Here is a 19,854-nt window from a genome sequence, read left to right on the forward strand (position 1 = left end):
TGCGCCATTATTCACTGCTTATCAGCCACTTATTTTATGGTTCGTACTCCCTATTCTTAAGTCTGCATTCCTATGCAAGAGATCACACAATGCTAACCATACTATTTAATCGTGTCATTCGAGTCGGGTTGGAGTTGTGTTAGGTTTATTTATGGTTTACAGAACATTATTGATCAAGTTAATAGTTGTCGTCTTGTCGATTGAATTAACCGGATCGCCTTTGGTCATAATTTACTTTTTTTTTTTTTTTTTTTTATTATGGTTTTTGTTACTGCAACGTGCTTTGCCGATTAACTAAAAATGTAAGTTTAAATTAGTTACGTTTGATTATTTTTTTATCAGACTATATCTAATTGTGTCAGTTATGACCTAGTGCCTAATATTAAGGTATAAGAACTATTAGTAAATAATATATTTGTATATATTTAGTTACCTAGTTTAGCTATGCGTTCCCATTGTAAATGCTAGTATATATTGTAACTTCTGATAATGAATGAATCACGGAATATAATTCTATCATGGTATCAGTAGTTTAGGGTTTTCAAAAAAAAAAAAAAAAAAAAAAAAAAAACTTCCATTAGCCGCCATCATCATCAGCCACGGCAATGACGAACGGCAACGGAGGTCCTAAAACCGATAGCGGAGTCTCTGGTAAGTCCACTCTCCATCCGGTGTATTCCGTCTCCAATATTCTTAATAAAGTTCGAATGCTTGATGGAGTTAAAGTCAATTACTCCGCTTGGGTGAAGCTTTTTACCCTCCATGCTCGAGGTTATAAAGTCCTTCACCATATTGATGGTACCAAACCGCCACCCGAGACCGATGCCGACTACGCGTCGTGGTGTGAAATTGATTCTCATGTGCTTCAATGGATCTACGGATCCGTTTCTGATGAACTCCTTCTTCGCATTCTTGAAGCCGACTCTACCGCCCATGAGGCATGGCTTCGTCTCAAAAATCATTTTCACAACAACAAGGGTTCTCGCGCGGCGGCGTTGGAACACGAGTTCACTCATATGTCGCTGGAAAAAGCGTCTTCCTTGGATGATTATTGCCAAAAACTGAAGGACATTGCTACTCAATTGAATGACGTCGGTAGTAAGGTCGATGATCAGCGTCTTGTTCTTCAACTAGTTTGGATGCTCGTGCGTTGCAACGCGGTAATTAACTTAGTTAAAAAAATTGGTTATAAGGTCTTAATATTTACATCTTATCTCTAATCATTTATTTAAATATGATCAAAAGTCAAAACATCTTATTTAAGAGACGCAAAAGATGTTAGGTTGATACCTAAGTTCCAAGGATGCCTCATATTTATAATCATAAGACCACTACATCTTATGTTAATCTTTCGATGTGGGACAATTCTATTATTTTTATATAATCCTACATTATTTTTTAATGTGGGACATATAACATATTAAGAAGTACACAATTTTATATATGTACAAATTATATGAAATCTATACGCTAATGATATCATTTTTACCACGAATCAAATTATGTTATTTTCATAATTTTCTTAATGATATTTTTTTGCCAAATGAAATATAAAAATTTTTATATAAAAATTAGAAACATCACTTGAATATAATATAGGAAATAAATTTTATAATAATTAAAAGATTCTCCACTTTATTTTTTACATCAAAAAATATTATTTATAATACTTTCCTAAATTAATTTTTAAGATCACCCCACCTTATGTGAATTTTCTAATGTGGGACAATTCAACTATTTATATGTAGTATATTTACTACACCTTCATTATTTTTCAATGTGGGACAAATAACACACGAAAAAGTACACCATCTTTTTTGCACCTATTTCGATATCCAACCCGATTTAATAATGAGAAAATATTATACTATCTATTTATATTTGTACGTTTTTTTCATTTTTTGTCATAATTAAAATATGTACCAATGATATGATTTAAATTACATTTTTTTTTCCTAACACGACTTTTAAGATGTAATTGAGGGACAATAAAATGTATAAACAAATGCAAAATATTTCTTTTTTCTGGTGCGATTTTGATTAATGGTTAAAAATTATGATGTATTTTAGTTACTCAAATGTAATGAGGCATAATAATTACCTATATTTGAAAGTTTAAAAGATTTAATTCTACTATTTATCAAAGTAAAAAAGCTCATTATTGATTTGTTTGTGGATTCAAGATCTTTTTATGCAACACTTAATTGTATTATAATTCATAAATTTTCTATTTTAGTGCAGAGATTATCATTATATGACACAAACAAATTTATTATATTTAGCACCCATTATATTTTTTAATTATGACTTTGTCTTAAATAAAGTTATTATACTATCGATTGTCTTAAAATAAACATTATAATATCACTAATATAGTAATATATAATCGCTTTTATAAATATCTACGTGATTAATATTTGTATGGTATTGTTGTAACTAAGGTTTGCCATTAATACAAACTCTTATAATAACTCTCTAAGATAATTTTTAAGCAATTCAAAAGATTTTGGGTTGATACCCCTAAGTTATGACTCATATTTATAATCATGTGATACCTCACCTCATGATAATCTTCTAATGTGGGACAATTCAACTATTTATATGTAGTATATTTACCACACCTACATTATTTTTCAATGTGGGACAAACAATATACTTAGAAATACACCATCTTTTTCACACCTAATTCGACATCTAACCCAGTTTAATACTAATACTAATAAGCAAATACTATAGGAGTACTATTTATTAATATTCGTATAATACATTTTTTTAACTTCTTATCGTAATTAAAATATGTGCAAATAATATGATACTATATTCTAATGCTAGCATTTATTTACCACGAATCTAATTATATAATTTTTCAAAAAAAAAAATTATGTTACTTTGTTGCTAAATGAGATGTATAAGTTTTTATATAAAAATTATAAACATTACTTGGACATATAAAAAATATATATATCATATCGTGGAGTTAATGATATAAACTCTTAGTTCTCCAAGACAATGTTTAAGAGACTCAGAAGGTTTTGGGTTGGTATTTAGGTTCTAAGGATACCTTCTATTTATAATCATATGATCACCCACCTTATGCTAAACTTTCGATATGGGACAATTCTATTATTTATAGGTAATATATTCACCACACCAACATATTTTTCAATGTGGGACAAATAACATACTTAGAAATACACCATCTTTTTCGTACATAATTCGACATCTAACTCAGGTTAATAATAATGAGCAAAGACTATACTCCCTCGATTCAAGACCAAATACAACATTCCTTTTTTTACACTATTCATGAACGAATAGAATCTTTACGATTCCTTGCAATATGTAAGACAAAATATGGTCATGTGAGATCTTATTTGATTCACCTATAAAGTACAATGAGAATATCAAATTTTAAATTTTTTATAATGTAAACTTAAAGATATTTACGTTGTAATTTGTGTGTTGGCAAGTGTGTAAATGAAAATGTTGTATTTGGTCTTGAATGGAGAGAGTACTATTTATTAGTATTCGCACTTTTTTTTTATAATATTTTTTTTGCAAATGAGATGTATAAGTTTTTATATAAAGATTATAAACATCACTTGAATATAATACATAATATAGAAAAAATATGTATATATATCATACTGTGAAGATAATGGTATAAACTCTTAAGAGCTCTCCAAAATAATACTTAAGAGACTCAAAAGGTTTTTGGTTGGTATATAGGTTCCAATGATGACTTCTATTTATAATCATAGGATCACCCACCTTATGTTAATCTTTCGATGTGGGACAATTATATAATTTATACGTATTATAATCACCACACTAACATTATTTTTCAATGTGGGACATATAACATATTAAAAGAAGTACACCATCTTTAATACTCGTATGTGCAAATCATATGAAATCTATACTCTAATGAAAGCATTTTTTGCAACGAATCTAATTATATTATTTTCATAATTTTTATAACGACATTTTTTTGGCAGATGAAATGTCAAAGTTTTTATATAAAAATTAGAAACTTCTCATGAATATAAAATAGGAAATATAGATATTATAATAATTAAAAGATTCTCCACTTTATTTTTTATGTGGAAAATATTATTTATGAAACTTTCCTAAATTAATTTTGGATGATGTGGACGCTCTAGAATCGCTCGAAAAAACTCTCTTTTATGTATATATATAGATATATAGATTGGTTCGCGGGTTACCGTCTGAGTATGATGTCGTTGGTGCTTTTATTAACCAACAATTGCCCTCCTTCGAGACTGCCCGTAGCATGCTCCAACTGGAAGAGCAACGAAAGTCCGCTCGATCTGAAGCTGCTCCGACTGCTCTTGCTGCCCTTGCCGCCACTGATGCCGAATCTTCAGGTAATGAGTCTCCCTCCTCTCGTGGTAATTCAAATTGGCATAATAATAAAAAGTCTTACCATAAGGGGAAGGGTGGGAAGCAAGGAAATTGGAAGAATTCTGGCATAGGGGGTGGTAATGGCGGTAATAATGGTAGTAGCAGTAAATCGTCCTCGGTTCCGGCAGCGATCACCGTCCCTATTTGGCCTTGTACACCTTGGAATGCTCCTTGGGGCGTACCTCCCTGTCCCTACCCTGCTCAACAGGGGTGGGCCCCTACTTGGCAGCCGCAGCAGCAGGTTCGTGCACAACCCAATCAACCACGGTTCTCGGGTCCGGTTCCTGCCTACGGGCAGGCCTATCTTGCTGCTCCGCCATCAGGGTACGAAATGTCGAACATGAATCAGGCATTTCAAACTATGACGCTGGTCCCATCTGATAATGCTCAATGGGTTATGGACACGGGTGCCTCGTCACATCTCACAGCCGAGTCAGGTACGCTAAATCCTCTTTTTAATTTGAGTTCTATTCGGTCAATCTTTGTCGGTAATGGCAAGTCCATTCCCGTCCTTGGTTCGGGTCACGCATCCATAAACCTCCCCGACCGCCAATTGTCCCTTAAAAATGTCCTTTACGCCCCTAACATTATTAAAAACCTTATTTCCGTTCGCCAATTCACTAAGGATAATAATGTTACTGTGGAATTTGACCCAAATGGTTTCTCTGTGAAGGATATTCTGTAACACCCCCATACTCCAAGTGCCTTACCAGGACCACCCAGGTATGAAGATATTACCATCTCGGTTACCCGAGGCAATGATAATCAAATAAACAATAAAGAAACAACGTTTAAATAGAAATACTTAGTGAAGGGTTACAATTCTCAAAACTAAACCAAAAGTATAATACATGTTCTCAAACTGACTGTTTACTGTTCTAACTGAAATGTAAAGAACTACTAAGCTACAGCGGAAGACTTCTATCATCATATCGTGGCAATCCCAGCTATCCCAGTACTCATCTCATACCTGCTCAATAGCTGCTCACCATCCCCGAATAGATCACCGCAGGTTTACAAAACAACAACCGGGGTCAGTACTAATCACACAACTCAATATATATCAACAATAAGATAACAGAATGACTTAATCATCACACACACAACCGCACCAATTCCAATCATCTCAATCACCGACTGTCCACTGGACCAGCCCTGCCAGTGGGGGACCGCAGCCGTACCCACCAAATCCCCGCTCTTCGTAATGAGCGATAACCCTGTCCATTAATGTGCACATCCCTTCTGTGGCGGGTTCCACAGAAGGCAAAACTAGGGCGTGAAGCCACTCCCGCAAAGTTCTCGATCCCTCAAGGTCTGCAACACAAGCCTCAGATGCTCCTCATGCTCCTCCTTAGTCTTGGAGTAGACTAAGATATCATCGATAAACACCACTACAAACTTGTCCAAAAACTGTCTAAAGATCCTATTCATCAAATCCATAAACACTGCCGGTGCATTAGACAACCCAAACGGCATCACCACATACTCATAATGGCCATACCTCGACGTGAAAGCTGTCTTTGGTATGTCCACCTCTCTAATCTTCACCTGATGGTACCCCGACCTCAAATAAATCTTAGAAAAGACTGATGCACCACTCAACTGATCAAACAAGTCATCTATCCTTGGCAAAGGATACTTGTTCTTCACTGTCACTCGGTTCAACTCTCTATAATCTATGCACAACCTCAAACTCCCATCCTTCTTCTTCACAAAAAGAACTGGTGCTCCCCACGGCGATACACTAGGTCTAATGTATCCCTTCTCTATCAGATCATCCAACTGTTTCCTAAGCTCCTCCATCTCCTTAGGACCCATACGGTACGGTGCTTTAGAGATTGGCCCCGTCCCTGGTTTCAACTCTACTAAGAAATCTATCTCTGTTCTTGGCGGCAACCCCGGAATCTCCTCTGGAAACACATCCTCAAACTCTCCCACCACTGGTATCTGATCAACTGTCGGACCCTCGATCCGGTCATCTCTCACATGGCACAATATCAAAGGACATCCCTTCCTCAGATATGACTTCAAAGTAACAGCTGCAATCAACTTAACTCTGGGTTTGACTAAAAACCCACGATAAGACACACTAACACCCTTAGGACCTCTTAAAGACACTTTCTTTTGATGACAGTCTATCTTAGCTTTATACTTTCCCAGCCAATCCATCCCAACTATCACCTCAAAACCGTCAAAAGGAAACTCTAGCAAGTCTACCGGGAAATCAACCTGCCAAACTATCATAGGTACATCCCTATATAACCTCCCACAAGATACAGACTCACCCGAAGGTATAAAAACTTGCTCACTTACAGAATCATATACCCTCAAACCCAACCGTTTAACATGACTCGAAGATACAAACGACTGAGAAGCCCCCGAATCAAACAAAACAAAGGTATGAATACCATTAACAAGAAAAGTACCGGTGATAACGTGTGCATCCTCCTCAGCTGCTTTCTTCTCCATCATGAATAACTTTCCACTGGTCTTCTGTCCACCTCCCTGGACATTACTGGCTGAGGTGGTCGGCTTAGCACCCGACCCTTGATTGTTGTTGTTGTTCGTTGGTGGTTTCTGATAAGAATTACCGCCGTTGCGGTTGCCTCCACTCTGGTAGCTCTGACTTCCCCGGTTTGGCCATGACCCAGCCGGTCTATTGCTCGCATAGCTCTGCGCAGGTCTCTGGAAAGTTACCGGTGCACTTGTGCACTCATGTCTCTTGTGGCCTACACCACCACAACTATAGCAGGTCACTCCCCAACTACCACTAACACTTCCACGGCCACGCCCAAAGGAAGCCCCAGAGATGAACCACGACCCAGAAGAAAACCCTTTAGACTGATTGTGGTTGCCTTTATTGTGATTAGATTGGCCACCACCCTCGCTCTCAAACTTCCTTTTCTCACCACCTAACCTCTCCTGAGCCATCTCCACCAACCTCTCAGCTCTCCCCGCCCTCTCATAAGCTTCCTTAACATCAGTAAAGACTCCCACGGGTAACTTATCCATAATCTTAGGGGTCAACCCCCTCTCAAACCTCGGCCGATTCTCCTCACTCAAACCCATATCCTCAAGATACCTAGACTTGTCATTGAAGCGCCTGTAGTACTCGGCCCAGACATCTCGGCGGTCATCTTAAAACTGTTAAACTCTTCCCTCAACTTACTCCTCACATGCTCCGGTACGAACTCCTTTCTCACAGCCCTACGAAACTCCTCCCAAGGTATAGCAGGTAAACCTTGGTTTGTATATATCTCCTTAGCACTCACTTTCACCGTATCCCACCACTTGCCAGCTGCCTCCCTCAGATAGAACGCAGCTTGTTCCACTCTCATCTCATCAGGACAGTGAACCAAATCTAATATGTTCTCCATCTCTCTAAGCCAGCTATCAAGAAGGTTCGGCTCCCCAACTCCCTTGTACTCTTTCGGGTTAAACCTCGCTATATAGAGGCTGATTTTAGAATGATCAACCTCCTTCTCCTTATCCTTATCCTTATCTTTCCCCACAGTCTTTAAAGCCTCAGTAAGAGCATCCTGATGCTCCAACATCTTAACGATGTCATCTATGTTCATAAGCTCAGCTCTCGCATACAACGCATTCTTCTTAGGCGGCATCTTGAAACTATAACAGAAAAAAGGGTGGATATAAACATACGCGCCAAACCTCAAAACACGAAAACAAACTGTCCAGACCCTACTCGATCGAGTTCCCAAACATACTCGATCGAGTACCAGGCTACTCGATCGAGTGCCCAACATACTCGATCGAGTGCCCCAACATCAGACCCCAAACAGACCTTCTGATCTCTAACATACTCGACCGAGTAGCTAGATCGAGTGCCCAAGGTACTCGATCGAGTGCCCAAGGTACTCGATCGAGTGCCCAAAAACACGATTCTGGACTCAAAATCGTCAAAAACCCACCCGATCAAGTCAGTCCCACTCGATCGAGTCATGCTAACTCAGAAACGCTACCCGCATGCTATATCATATGCTAACATGCTAAAAACTTTATAAAACCAACATTATATCATAACTAAGCATATAATGCTACGCATCTTTTCTTACGATCTACGAAATTATTATATCATGTTATTAAACGCCACATTGTAAACATCCAACATGTTTTCATTCCAACAACGAGTCTACATATATATCAACCTTTCTTTCATATTTTTCAGCCTTCTACGTCTCCAACAGTTACACACACTTCATCACATTCACACACAAGTTAACCAAACAACACATACGACCATGACATACACCCCCCCATGTGACCGGTTCAAAATTGTAGGGCGAGTTCGCGACTTCAGGACGTCTCCCAAGCCTTTGCATTAGCTCCTACAACCTTTACCCCGGGTTCATTTTAATTGACTCCCTATGTTCATTAGGTTCATGGTTACAGGTTTCAGGATCGTCGCTCTGATACCATTTGTAACACCCTCATACTCCAAGTGCCTTACCAGGACCACCCAGGTATGAAGATATTACCATCTCGGTTACCCGAGGCAATGATAATCAAATAAACAATAAAGAAACAACGTTTAAATAGAAATACTTAGTGAAGGGTTACAATTCTCAAAACCAAACCAAAAGTATAATACATGTTCTCAAACTGACTGTTTACTGTTCTAACTGAAATGTAAAGAACTACTAAGCTACAACGGAAGACTTCTATCATCATATCGTGGCAATCCCAGCTATCCCAGTACTCATCTCATACCTGCTCAATAGCTGCTCACCATCCCCGAATGGATCACCGCAGGTTTACAAAACAACAACCGGGGTCGGTACTAATCACACAACTCAATATATATCAACAATAAGATAAAAAATGACTTAACTTTAATCACACACACAACCACACCAATTCCAATCATCTCAATCACCGACCGTCCTTTGGACCAGCCCGCCGATGGGGGACCGCCGTACCCACCAAATCCCCGCTCTTCGTAATGAGCGATAAACCTGTCCATTAATGTGCACATCCCTTCTGTGGCGGGTTCCACAGAAGGCGAAACTAGGGCGTGAAGCCACTCCCGCAAGTGACCCCACTCAGCCGAGGACACGCCTCGAGAACCAGAGACAACAATCACAATCACAATCACAACCGTCACAATACAATTACTATATCAAACAATCAATCTCAACACATCAACAATCATCCCATTATGGGACTAATACTGAGTAGGAAATCCTACCTGGAAAGCACACTATCAGACGGTCTCTACAGCTGTCTCAAAAAGCTTCCTCTATGAAACCTCCTCCTATCATACAACATACAAATGCTACCAAATCACATACTACTCAAAAACCCCCAAATCCCTATATTAGGGTTTAACCAAATCAAAGGAAAGACAACAAAAAGGGTACACAGATCTTACCCTCGACGCAAGGATCTCAACGGTATAACCAACGATGAGAACCGACCTTCCAAACTCCGGGATTTGCTAACGATGCGATTAGGATTAAGAACGTATGCTTTCTTTCTCTCTTTAATGATAAATTAGGTTTTGCAAAAGTGTTTAGAATAATGACGACGAAGGTTATATATCTTAATCGCATAATTAACAAAACCCGAGAAAACCCCCCCGTAAACCGGCTACTCGATCGAGTACCCAAGGTACTCGATCGAGTACCCCCTTACTCGATCGAGTATCCTAGTTACTCGATCGAGTACCCAACAGGTCAGAAACTTTTCTAAAACGCAACTTACCCTTACTCGACAGAGTAAGGCCTACTCGATAGAGTACCCGAAGACTGAAAAATACGGAGTATTACATATTCGGACTGGGAGAACGATAATGAGGAACAATAGCACTGGTACTCTCTACCCCGTGTCAGCCACTTCATCAAAAGAGCCACCCATCACGGTCCTTGCCGAGTCTCCACGTGACCTATGGCAGTATGGCACCCTCGCCTAGGCCATCCCGGTTCCAACATTACTAGTTTTCTTAATAGTCACAATTTTATTAATTGTAATAAGGAGCACCGCTCCCATCTTTGCCATTCTTGTCAAGTCGGAAAACATAAACGACTCCCATTTAATGATTCGAATTCTATGTCTCTTTTACCGTTTGATATTATACATTGTGATTTGTGGACTTCCCCTCTTCTTAGCAAAAGTGGATTTAAATACTACATGGTTCTCATCGATAATTATAGTCAATATGTATGGGTTTATCCACTCAAATTCAAATCCGAAGCATTTCAAAAATTCATCCAACTCCGTGCCTTAATTCGCACCCAATTTTCAAAAGAAATAAAAAGCTTTCAATGTGACATGGGTCGCGAGTTCGATAACTCCTCCTTTCATAACCTTGCCCAACAAAACGACATAACCTTTCGCTTCTCATGTCCACACACCTCCCCTTAAAACGGTAAAGCAGAACGTATGATTCGCCGACTTAATGAAATCATGCTCACCTTACTTCTACACGCTTCCCTACCCCCCACGTTTTGGGTTGACGCCCTTCACACCGCCACCTACCTACACAACATACTCCCCTTCAAACTCCTATCCTATCGATCCCCCGCTTCCGCTCTCTTTCTCCGTCACCCCACATATTCCCACTTAAGAGGCTTTGGTTGTTTATGTTATCCAAATTTATCCGCCACTCGTCAAAATAAACTTCAACCAAGGTCTACTCGTTGTGTCTTCTTAGGCTATCCCGTTAACTACCGAGGGTACCGGTGTCTTGAACTCACCTCAGGCAAAATTATCCTGTCCCGGCAGGTCACATTCGACGAACACACCTTCCCTTTTGCCACCACTAACCCCACCACCTCCTCCACCTACGACTTCCTCCAAACACCCCTACCCCTCGACAACTTTAACTATCCTAATTCCCCTGCCCAAACCGAACCAATAACCCCTCCCTCGCCCACCAGCCCAACAACCAGCCACACTACCCCACCACATCACACTACCCCTGCCACGACACCAAGCCCAACAACCATCCCTGCTACATCCCCTGTAACGTCCCCCGTAGCTCCACCGCACCCAACCCACCAAATGGCTACTCGTGCTAGTCACGGTATATTCAAGCCCATCGACCGTCTCAACCTCCTCACCCACACTTCCCCACCCATCAGTCCCCTACCCAAGTCTCCCAAAGACGCCCTTCGTGACCCGAATTGGACAGCCGCAATGAAAGCCGAGTATCGTGCTCTAATTGAAAACAGTACATGGGATTTAGTACCCCGACCCGTCGATGCTCATGTGATTAGGTGCATGTGGCTATTTTGCCATAAGTATCGCTCCGATGGTAGCCTTGAGCGCTATAAAGCGCGCTTGGTGGTTAATGGTAAAACGCAGCAGGTGGGTATTGATTGCGACGAGACATTTAGCCCTATTGTTAAACCGGCTACTATTCGTACTGTGTTAAGCTTAGCTGTTAACCGTTCTTGGCCTATCCATCAATTGGATGTTAAGAACGCATTTTTACACGGTGATTTGAACGAAACGGTATTTATGCATCAACCACCCGGGTTCAGCGATAAGACCAAACCTGGCTATGTATGTCGACTTCGGAAATCATTATATGGCCTCAAACAGGCCTCCCGGGCATGGTACCATCGTTTTGCTACATTCATCACGTCGCAAGGATTTCGGAGCAGTATTTGTGATAATTCTTTATTTATCTATTGACAAGGCCACCATACTGCGTATTTACTTCTTTACGTCAATGATATTGTTATTACTGCTTCTTCCCCACAATTTTTGCAGCAAATAATTGCCACTCTGTCCCGTGAATTTGCAATGAAGGACCTCGGTAAACTTCATCATTTTCTTGGCATTACGGTCACTCGTTCCAAAACCGGTTTATTTCTTTCTCAAGGACAGTATGCTAAGTCTATTCTTGCACGGGCATCTATGACTGGCTGCAATCCCACGGCTACTCCAGTAGACACTTCGGCTAAATTAAGTGCCACGGACGGCCCGAAAGTTGCTGACCCCGCGCTCTATCGCAGCATTGCAGGTGCACTTCAATATCTTACTATCACACGTCCTGATATTTCTTATGCGGTTCAGCAGATTTGCTTATTTATGCACGACCCACGGGAACCACACTTGCATTTCATGAAACGTGTTCTACGCTACATCAAAGGTACGTTAGAGTTCGGCCTTACTTTTTCCGTGTCCAAATCTCATGCTTTAACTGCTTATACTGACGCTGATTGGGCCGGCTGCCCCAACTCTCGACGCTCTACTTCCGGGTATTGTGTATTTCTCGGGGATAATTTGATATCTTGGTCCTCCAAACGACAAGCAACCGTGTCTAAATCTAGTGCCGAAGCTGAATATCGCGGTGTTGCTAATGTAGTGGCCGAAACAACTTGGTTACGTAACCTTTTGCTCGAACTTCATATGCCACTACGTAATGCTACTCTCGTCTACTGTGACAATATCTCTGCCGTATATCTTTCGGGTAATCCCGTACAGCACCAGCGCACGAAACATATTGAGATAGACATACACTTCGTTCGTGAACAGGTGCAGCTTGGACGCGTTCGAGTTCTTCATGTTCCTTCGCCATTTCAATACGCAGACATATTTACGAAGGGACTACCTCGCCAGCTGTTCACTCATTTTCGCTCCAGTCTCAGCGTCCATCCTCCTCCCGCTTCGACTGCGGGGGTGTATTAGTAAATAATATATTTGTATATATTTAGTTACCTAGTTTAGCTATGCGTTCCCATTATAAATGCTAGTATATATTGTAACTTCTGATCATGAATGAATCACGGAATATAATTCTATCAAGAACTAATTTTTGAGATTTCAATTATCATTTTAAATTTATGGTTGAGAGCTAGATTGAGGCCATCAACAAGTATTACGGAATATAATTGTCAGTTTAAACTAATGGTTGAAATTTAATAACAAGTTTTGTATACCTTACCATGTGGTTGGTTTGTGAAATAGGCAAATAGGCAATGTCATTGTTAAATTAGTCCGTCTTATTATAGACGGACACTATCCGTCTATAGCTATAGACGGATAGTGTCCCTCTCACAAATTAAAGTGGGTAGTACAAGTGGAGGTATCTATTTTCCACCCACTTACACTACCCATTTTAATTTGTGAGATGAACACTATCCGTCTATACTATAGACGGATAGTGTCCGTCTATAATGAGAATTTGTGTTGTTAAATCTCAAAGAAGTAACCATATAACTAACAATGTCCCCATCAAATGATAATTCACACATTTACGTATGCATACTAAAGTTCTGTTCTTTTGAGCTGAATGGAGCTGAACTTAACCGAAGTGGACTGAAGTGAGCTGAACTGAATTGAAGTGAGCTGAATATAGCTGAACTCAATTGAAATTTGCTGAGATGAATAAAGCTGAAATTATCTGAGCTGACTGATTCCGACCCAATTTCTAGCTTAATAGAGCTGGAATCGAAAACTTAATTTAAGCGTAAAGTCGCGTTGCGGTGGTTGTCATGTCAACAAGAGGCAGCAAGGAATTAGGTTGGCTTTGTATGATATAGGGTGACCATTTAGCTTATAATGTTCATGTAAATTAGGTATCAAAATGTACGAGATCCCTCGCAACTGCTAGGCTTGGCTAATAGCCAACATTCAACTCACTATGTTACAAGTTCAATTTAAGCATTAAACAACAAGGGGTTGTTGTCATAGAATAACAAATAACAAGAAGTATAAAATACTCCATTTCCATTCTCTTTATTAGTTATTTATCTTTAATTAGAGTATTATAAAACGTAAATAATTGAATAAGACGAAAGGCTTGTAGTGTTTTCTTGTTATGTTTGATCATTAAACAATGTATATTGCTTGAAATTCTCTTCACATACTTCAAACAATGAAATAATAATCATACATACTAGAAAATGTACATTGTTTCGCACCAAAAAAAAAAATGTACATTGAACGACTCGATTTAATTAATTAATATTTTTTCCTATAAATTTTCAGCATGTACATACAATATTTTGTCCTATAAACTTTCAGCATTACATACAATATTTAGACTCGGTACATGAAGGGATAATGATTCATGTCAGCCAACCCCATATCATTTTGGGATTAAGGCTCTGAGCCTCTGATGGTATTATTGTTTTAAATTGATTTTTCCGGCTCAACTCTTACAAGTATATGCCATTGGGCTAGGAAAAAAAGCCATATTTAATCCACCACAGTCACGAGTGATCACAGTTATCACTCCCGTGATCATTTAGACTTTATAATCCAAACTGATATTTTTATAAATAATAAATAAATCTTTGTTTTGGAAGCACGCACATTGTACATACATTAACATTATTATCTTTGATTTTGGGTTTTTCTCTCATTAATAAGAAGTTCATCTAATCTTGTTGGTATCCGATCCGTTGACAAATAAGATATTATGTCGGCCATATTTCATAAATTCAAGACTTTATTCTTCGTCGTACGCTTTTTTCGTTCTTTATATCAAGACATAGCCTATATTGTTGTGTCCATACATGGGAGTCAAGATCCTCTCCATTTCCTAAAAAGAAATGGAGAAGCAAAGCTTCCTTTAAGCGGTTGATTATCTTCTTGTGATATCGAACGGTTGCACATTTATGCTTAGAAATAAAGGGTTAATAGTGTGTAAAAGGGATATATTATTAAATGAATTTGTGAGAGGAAATGAAGAGAAAGAAATGGAGAGAATTTCAATTGCATACATGGTGACCTCTCACCAAGTGTCGGCTAGGTTTGGACTTTGGATATGTCGATATTTCAAGTTCTATGTACGAGCATGCAGTGGCGGAGTCAGGAATTTAACTCAGTGGGGACGAAAATTTTAAACGGGCGGAGTGAATGGGGGAACTCGAGAAAATTTAGAAAATTTTAACTAAAATATTTACGATTTCCATCTCCCAGTGGGGCGAGCGCCCCTGCTAGCTTCACCGCTGTGAGTGTCAAAATGGGTTAGTGGAGAAAGGGGACCACATAAATAGTGTTGCAGAGAGAGAAAAAGTGGGTACATTGTGAGGTAAAATGGTATCCGTCTTCAGCTTGTGACGGATATGTCATGTCTTCAATGAGAATTTGTGATTAAGATAAGAGATTAATTAAATACGGAGCATACTCGTAGTTGGTTTATGTATGCATGTATTGCATGTACGCAAGATTTCATGCATGTAATCGGTGTATCCGTGTATCCATGCAAAGGAGTAGTAATCCGTATTAGATAAGTAAAGGTGCCGGGTCAATATGTTTGGCCAAGGAATCAGATTGGACCTCGTTAGTAACCTAAACAAGCCAAGGAATCGGATATTCGGATTGGACCTCGTAAGTAACCTAAGCAAATCATTAGACGAATTTCAGTTATTATATGCACATTATTACCGCTTATTGATCTATTGTACTCTCTCCGTCACATTTATTTTTTTAATTTTTTTTTTGAGAAGTTTTTGATTAAAAAAATAATTCAGATAAAACGAGTATATTAATTACTCCATACCTTTAACTACAAATTTACAAACGCAGAGTATAACAACGTACAAGCTGAAAAATACAACGTACAATTACCATGCAATAATTATTAGCTCTATAAAAGACCAATTTGTGTTCCATGCCATATCTGGTGAGACTGGTCATGTGACTCGTGTCCGATCAATATACGTAAGTTGACAACCAACGCAACCTGCAAACCAGAATTATTTGACAAGCACAAATTCTTATTTAAGACAAACACTATTCGTTTTAAATTTAAGACGGGTTAAATATATCATATAATATGAATAAGACAAAAGCAGAGTGCACTGAAAAAGGTAAAAGTATTGTCCTATATACTCATGTGGTGTGATATTTCACCGTCTTAAGCTTAAGACGGATAGTACAGCCTTAAGCAAGACTAGATGTTTGACAAATGAAAGTAATACGAGTAACTAACTACAAATATCTTAAACCAAAAGTGTTTTTTTTTAAAACTATGTTAATTAAATATCACTTTTTCTTTTTGTCGCCCGAAAATTACTAGTATTGCCCGTATAAATTACGAAATGACCCTTCTATAATTAATACCCTCGCCAATTTACCTTTATATAATTAACACCCTGTTACTAACACCTTATAAGCCTCTAAATTGTCTAATAATCAACACTGTTTCCATTAGAATCTTCTAATACAACCTACAAACAAAAACAAAGTTGATTAAAGTTTCAAACGAATTAAAGAAAATCAATACAAGAAAATGAAGAAGCAACCTTACTTGATCGTGCAGGACACACGACATAAACAAGGAAATCTCGTGTAGATTAGAAAACCATGTCGTGGTCAGTGTCATGTAAACCAAACGTCGGCGTTGTGGACTGGACGTGTAAGCTACACGATTCGGCCGAGCACTGGTCTTGTAAGCTATGCGATTTTCCGGTGGGCATGTCATCTTTCAAACATGATTAAACAGTAATCACGCACTAACAAGTGCCCCACTTTATACGGTCACCAGAGTAGCGCGGAGACGGCAACCCAGTTCGAAAATCATTCCAAAATTCAACTGTCCATATTCTACGACCTCCATAGTCCATACTCATAAACTGTAAATTTTCTAATAAAGATCGAAAACGATTAATGGCCATACGATTTTTTCTTTTCTTTTTGCGTTGTCAATGGTGATGCTTAAACAACCGTTTTCATTAAAAATATTTTTTTGTCAAAGTTCAAAAAATGAAAAGATCGTACATCATTGATTCATATTTGTTGACATTAAACAATTGTCATTCCTGTTAATTTTTTTTACGTAAAAGGAAAAGATTGTATACATCATTGTTCACGAAGAAAGTGTACGATCGAATCCGATTAATTTACCTCGTTTCTTGCGTGAATTATCGTCGTTCATGATTAAAAAATTTAAAGTTATGCAATTAAGAAAAAAAAAAGTTAGGATAAAAATAAGAGATGAGATAGAAATTGGAAAGTCAAAAGATGAGATGAACAAGGGGTAGAATTGGAAAGTCAATGCTAAATTCGGGCGACACTAAGTAAAACACGGGCGACAAAAAGTAGCACCCTTAAATATTGATTTATGCCTCTTCACTCAAAAGAGAGTTTAATTACACGAATTCCTATACGAGTCGATCTTATATTTACTAGCACCACTTTACATATAAATTAAAGTATCTGTAATACTCTGGAAATTGCTTGTATAAAACGGTTTTACTCAAGGGTTACTTAAATTGAGTTAATAAAGGGGCTAATGTAAGTAACTTCCCCCATTTTAAAGGAAGTGAAATTCATAAGAAGTTGTATTTTCTATGTTTTTTATCAAATATCAACCAAACAAGATTTTATATTAGTGAATAACCAAACAAGATTTTATATTAGTGAATAACCAAACAGCTCAAATGAAGTAGAAAAAAGGATGAAAATTTCTTACTACAATCCACAATAATGAGCATAGCAGTGCTCCCAAGATCACAAGTAATCCCTTCATCCCGGTCAATTGTTATCTTTTGATTTTTGCACAAAGATCAAGAAATGAGGAGTCAATTATTAGATGACTAGTGGAAAAAATTGAGTGTAAAAGATCAAATTACTCATGAATGAATTCATAAAATAGAAAGAATAACAATGAACTGATACACCACAAAATAAAATATGACAACAAATGACCACGGAGAGTACCATTGAAACAGTTAGTCTTGCTGAAGACGGGTCGGAGCAAGTGACGGGTAATGCCACTCACAAAACGGATAGGGGGGACAAGGTGGGGGCACCCCCATGTGCTTCCCTCTCTCCTCTATTTGGGTCATTTGTGAGAGGAAATAGTATCCGTCACTCCAAAGTGACGGATACGTGCTGTCTTCAATGAGATTTTGTGCTGAAAGTATATGAAACATGGGAATTAGGCGTAGGTGCGTAATATGATTGGGCTTAACCGGACTACAATCCGAACCCGCAATACAAGTTAAGTTCACAGCCCGCATCAGAAGTGGGGTCAGGTATCATAGGCGTAGCAACAGTGCAACACACGAAACCGAACCTGGGTTATGTGTTGGCTTGTTGGCCTGTTGGGTATCCTACAGGTCGCTATGTGGACTTTGGTGGAATGGTCTTAGTTGGCCTGCAATGAGGGGATGCGGACCGGGTTTGGGTTATATGGGCCCATTCCATATACTGATGGGTCATAAATCCTAGGATTTTTAGTTGATGGGCTTGGAGATTTGGTAATTAGTGGTGGGTAGGTAATTATAGGGGATGGTGCAACTAGTGTTGGCAATGGGCCGTGCTGGGCCGGCCCGCGTGCCGGCCCATCCTGCCTTCCACAAAAATGACCCGGCCCAGACACGGATATTGGGCTGACCGTACCGTGCCTGGCCCACTCACCCAAATCCCCGCCGCGGCCCGCTCCTGGCACGCCGAGTTTCGTGCTCGGGCCGTGCCTGGCCCATGGGCTAATCGTGCCTAGCACGTGGGCCGGCCCAATAACCTTAGTATTTTTTTCTAAACATTTTTTTATTTATATAAATAATGGATATTAATGATTTAAACATATATTTTATTAAATATTAATGTACTTGATGTCTTGTTTAGTTGAATACTTGTATTTTTAATGTACTAGATTTAATTAAATAATTAAAAAACGATATTAAAAAATGGAATTTAATTTTATAATTAAGAAACGGGCTAAATCTCGGGCCGTGCCGTGCCAGGCCCGCCGTGCCTGGTTCGTGTCGGACCCTCGTGCTTGGGCCGTGCCGTGCCTAGAATTTCCAAAAAAACGCAGCCGTGGCCCGCCTCCAACTCGTTCGTGTCGTGCCCGTGCCATCAGTATCAATCATCCGTGTCGTGTCGTGCCCGTGCCGCCCGCCTTAGCCCGGCCCAGATTGCCATCTCTAGGTGCAACTAGATCTAGCAAACCGGTCACTGGGATAGGGGTCAGGTTTAGCTAATTGGTTGAGAAAGTTGGAGTATGTCACATTGTCGGGTTAGTTCAGGTCAGGCGGTTTTGGGTCTTGTTTGATTTGTCGGGTTAAGTAAGTCGGGTTGTTTTGAGTCAGGTCATTTTTGGGTCAATAATTAAGAGAGAAAATAGTACGTTTTAGATTATTAACTATTTATAGTTTAAGTTTTGATGATTGATTCTTTATTTTAACGTAACTAATATTTTATGTGATTTCATGTATTTTATAATACTATATTATTTAATAATCGTTACTTTTATTTTGATTATTCAAATGCATTCGCGATCGCTGTGTACATACATACTCGTACACATACTCGTTGTCACACTGTTTAAACCTATCAAAACCACATATGTATTCAATTTCTCGCAATATAATTTTTTTCATTCCCACCTAAAAACTTATCTCTTAATAGTTTTCTTTAAGTTATGTTTTTAAGAAATACAATGACTCTCCCAAATATATTTTTCTTAGGATTTAATGGTCTAAGTTTTATACCTTTCTCAAAATG

At 38.8% G+C, this 19,854-nt stretch overlaps 1 protein-coding gene across 1 annotated transcript; it reads left to right on the top strand.

The window, feature by feature from the left end:
* The first annotated feature begins 605 nt into the window (after nt 1-605).
* LOC141641763 (uncharacterized) lies at nt 606-5,110 on the top strand. Its single transcript, XM_074450411.1, has 2 exons — nt 606-1,160; nt 4,202-5,110. The coding sequence occupies exons 1-2, from the start codon at nt 606-608 to the stop codon at nt 5,108-5,110; spliced, it is 1,464 nt and encodes a 487-aa protein (XP_074306512.1).
* The last annotated feature ends 14,744 nt before the right edge of the window (nt 5,111-19,854 follow it).

This window comes from Silene latifolia, chromosome 2, assembly GCF_048544455.1.
Source record: "Silene latifolia isolate original U9 population chromosome 2, ASM4854445v1, whole genome shotgun sequence".
NCBI lineage: Eukaryota > Viridiplantae > Streptophyta > Magnoliopsida > Caryophyllales > Caryophyllaceae > Silene > Silene latifolia.

What these genes read in the sequence shown, in the direction of transcription:
- LOC141641763 (XM_074450411.1), top strand. Translation starts at nt 606, where the DNA reads ATGACGAACGGCAACGGAGGTCCTAAAACCGATAGCGGAGTCTCTGGT. An exon ending in TGCTCGTGCGTTGCAACGCG is followed by an intron (nt 1,161 to 4,201) that starts GTAATTAACTTA and finishes GTATATATATAG; the next exon opens with ATATATAGATTGGTTCGCGG.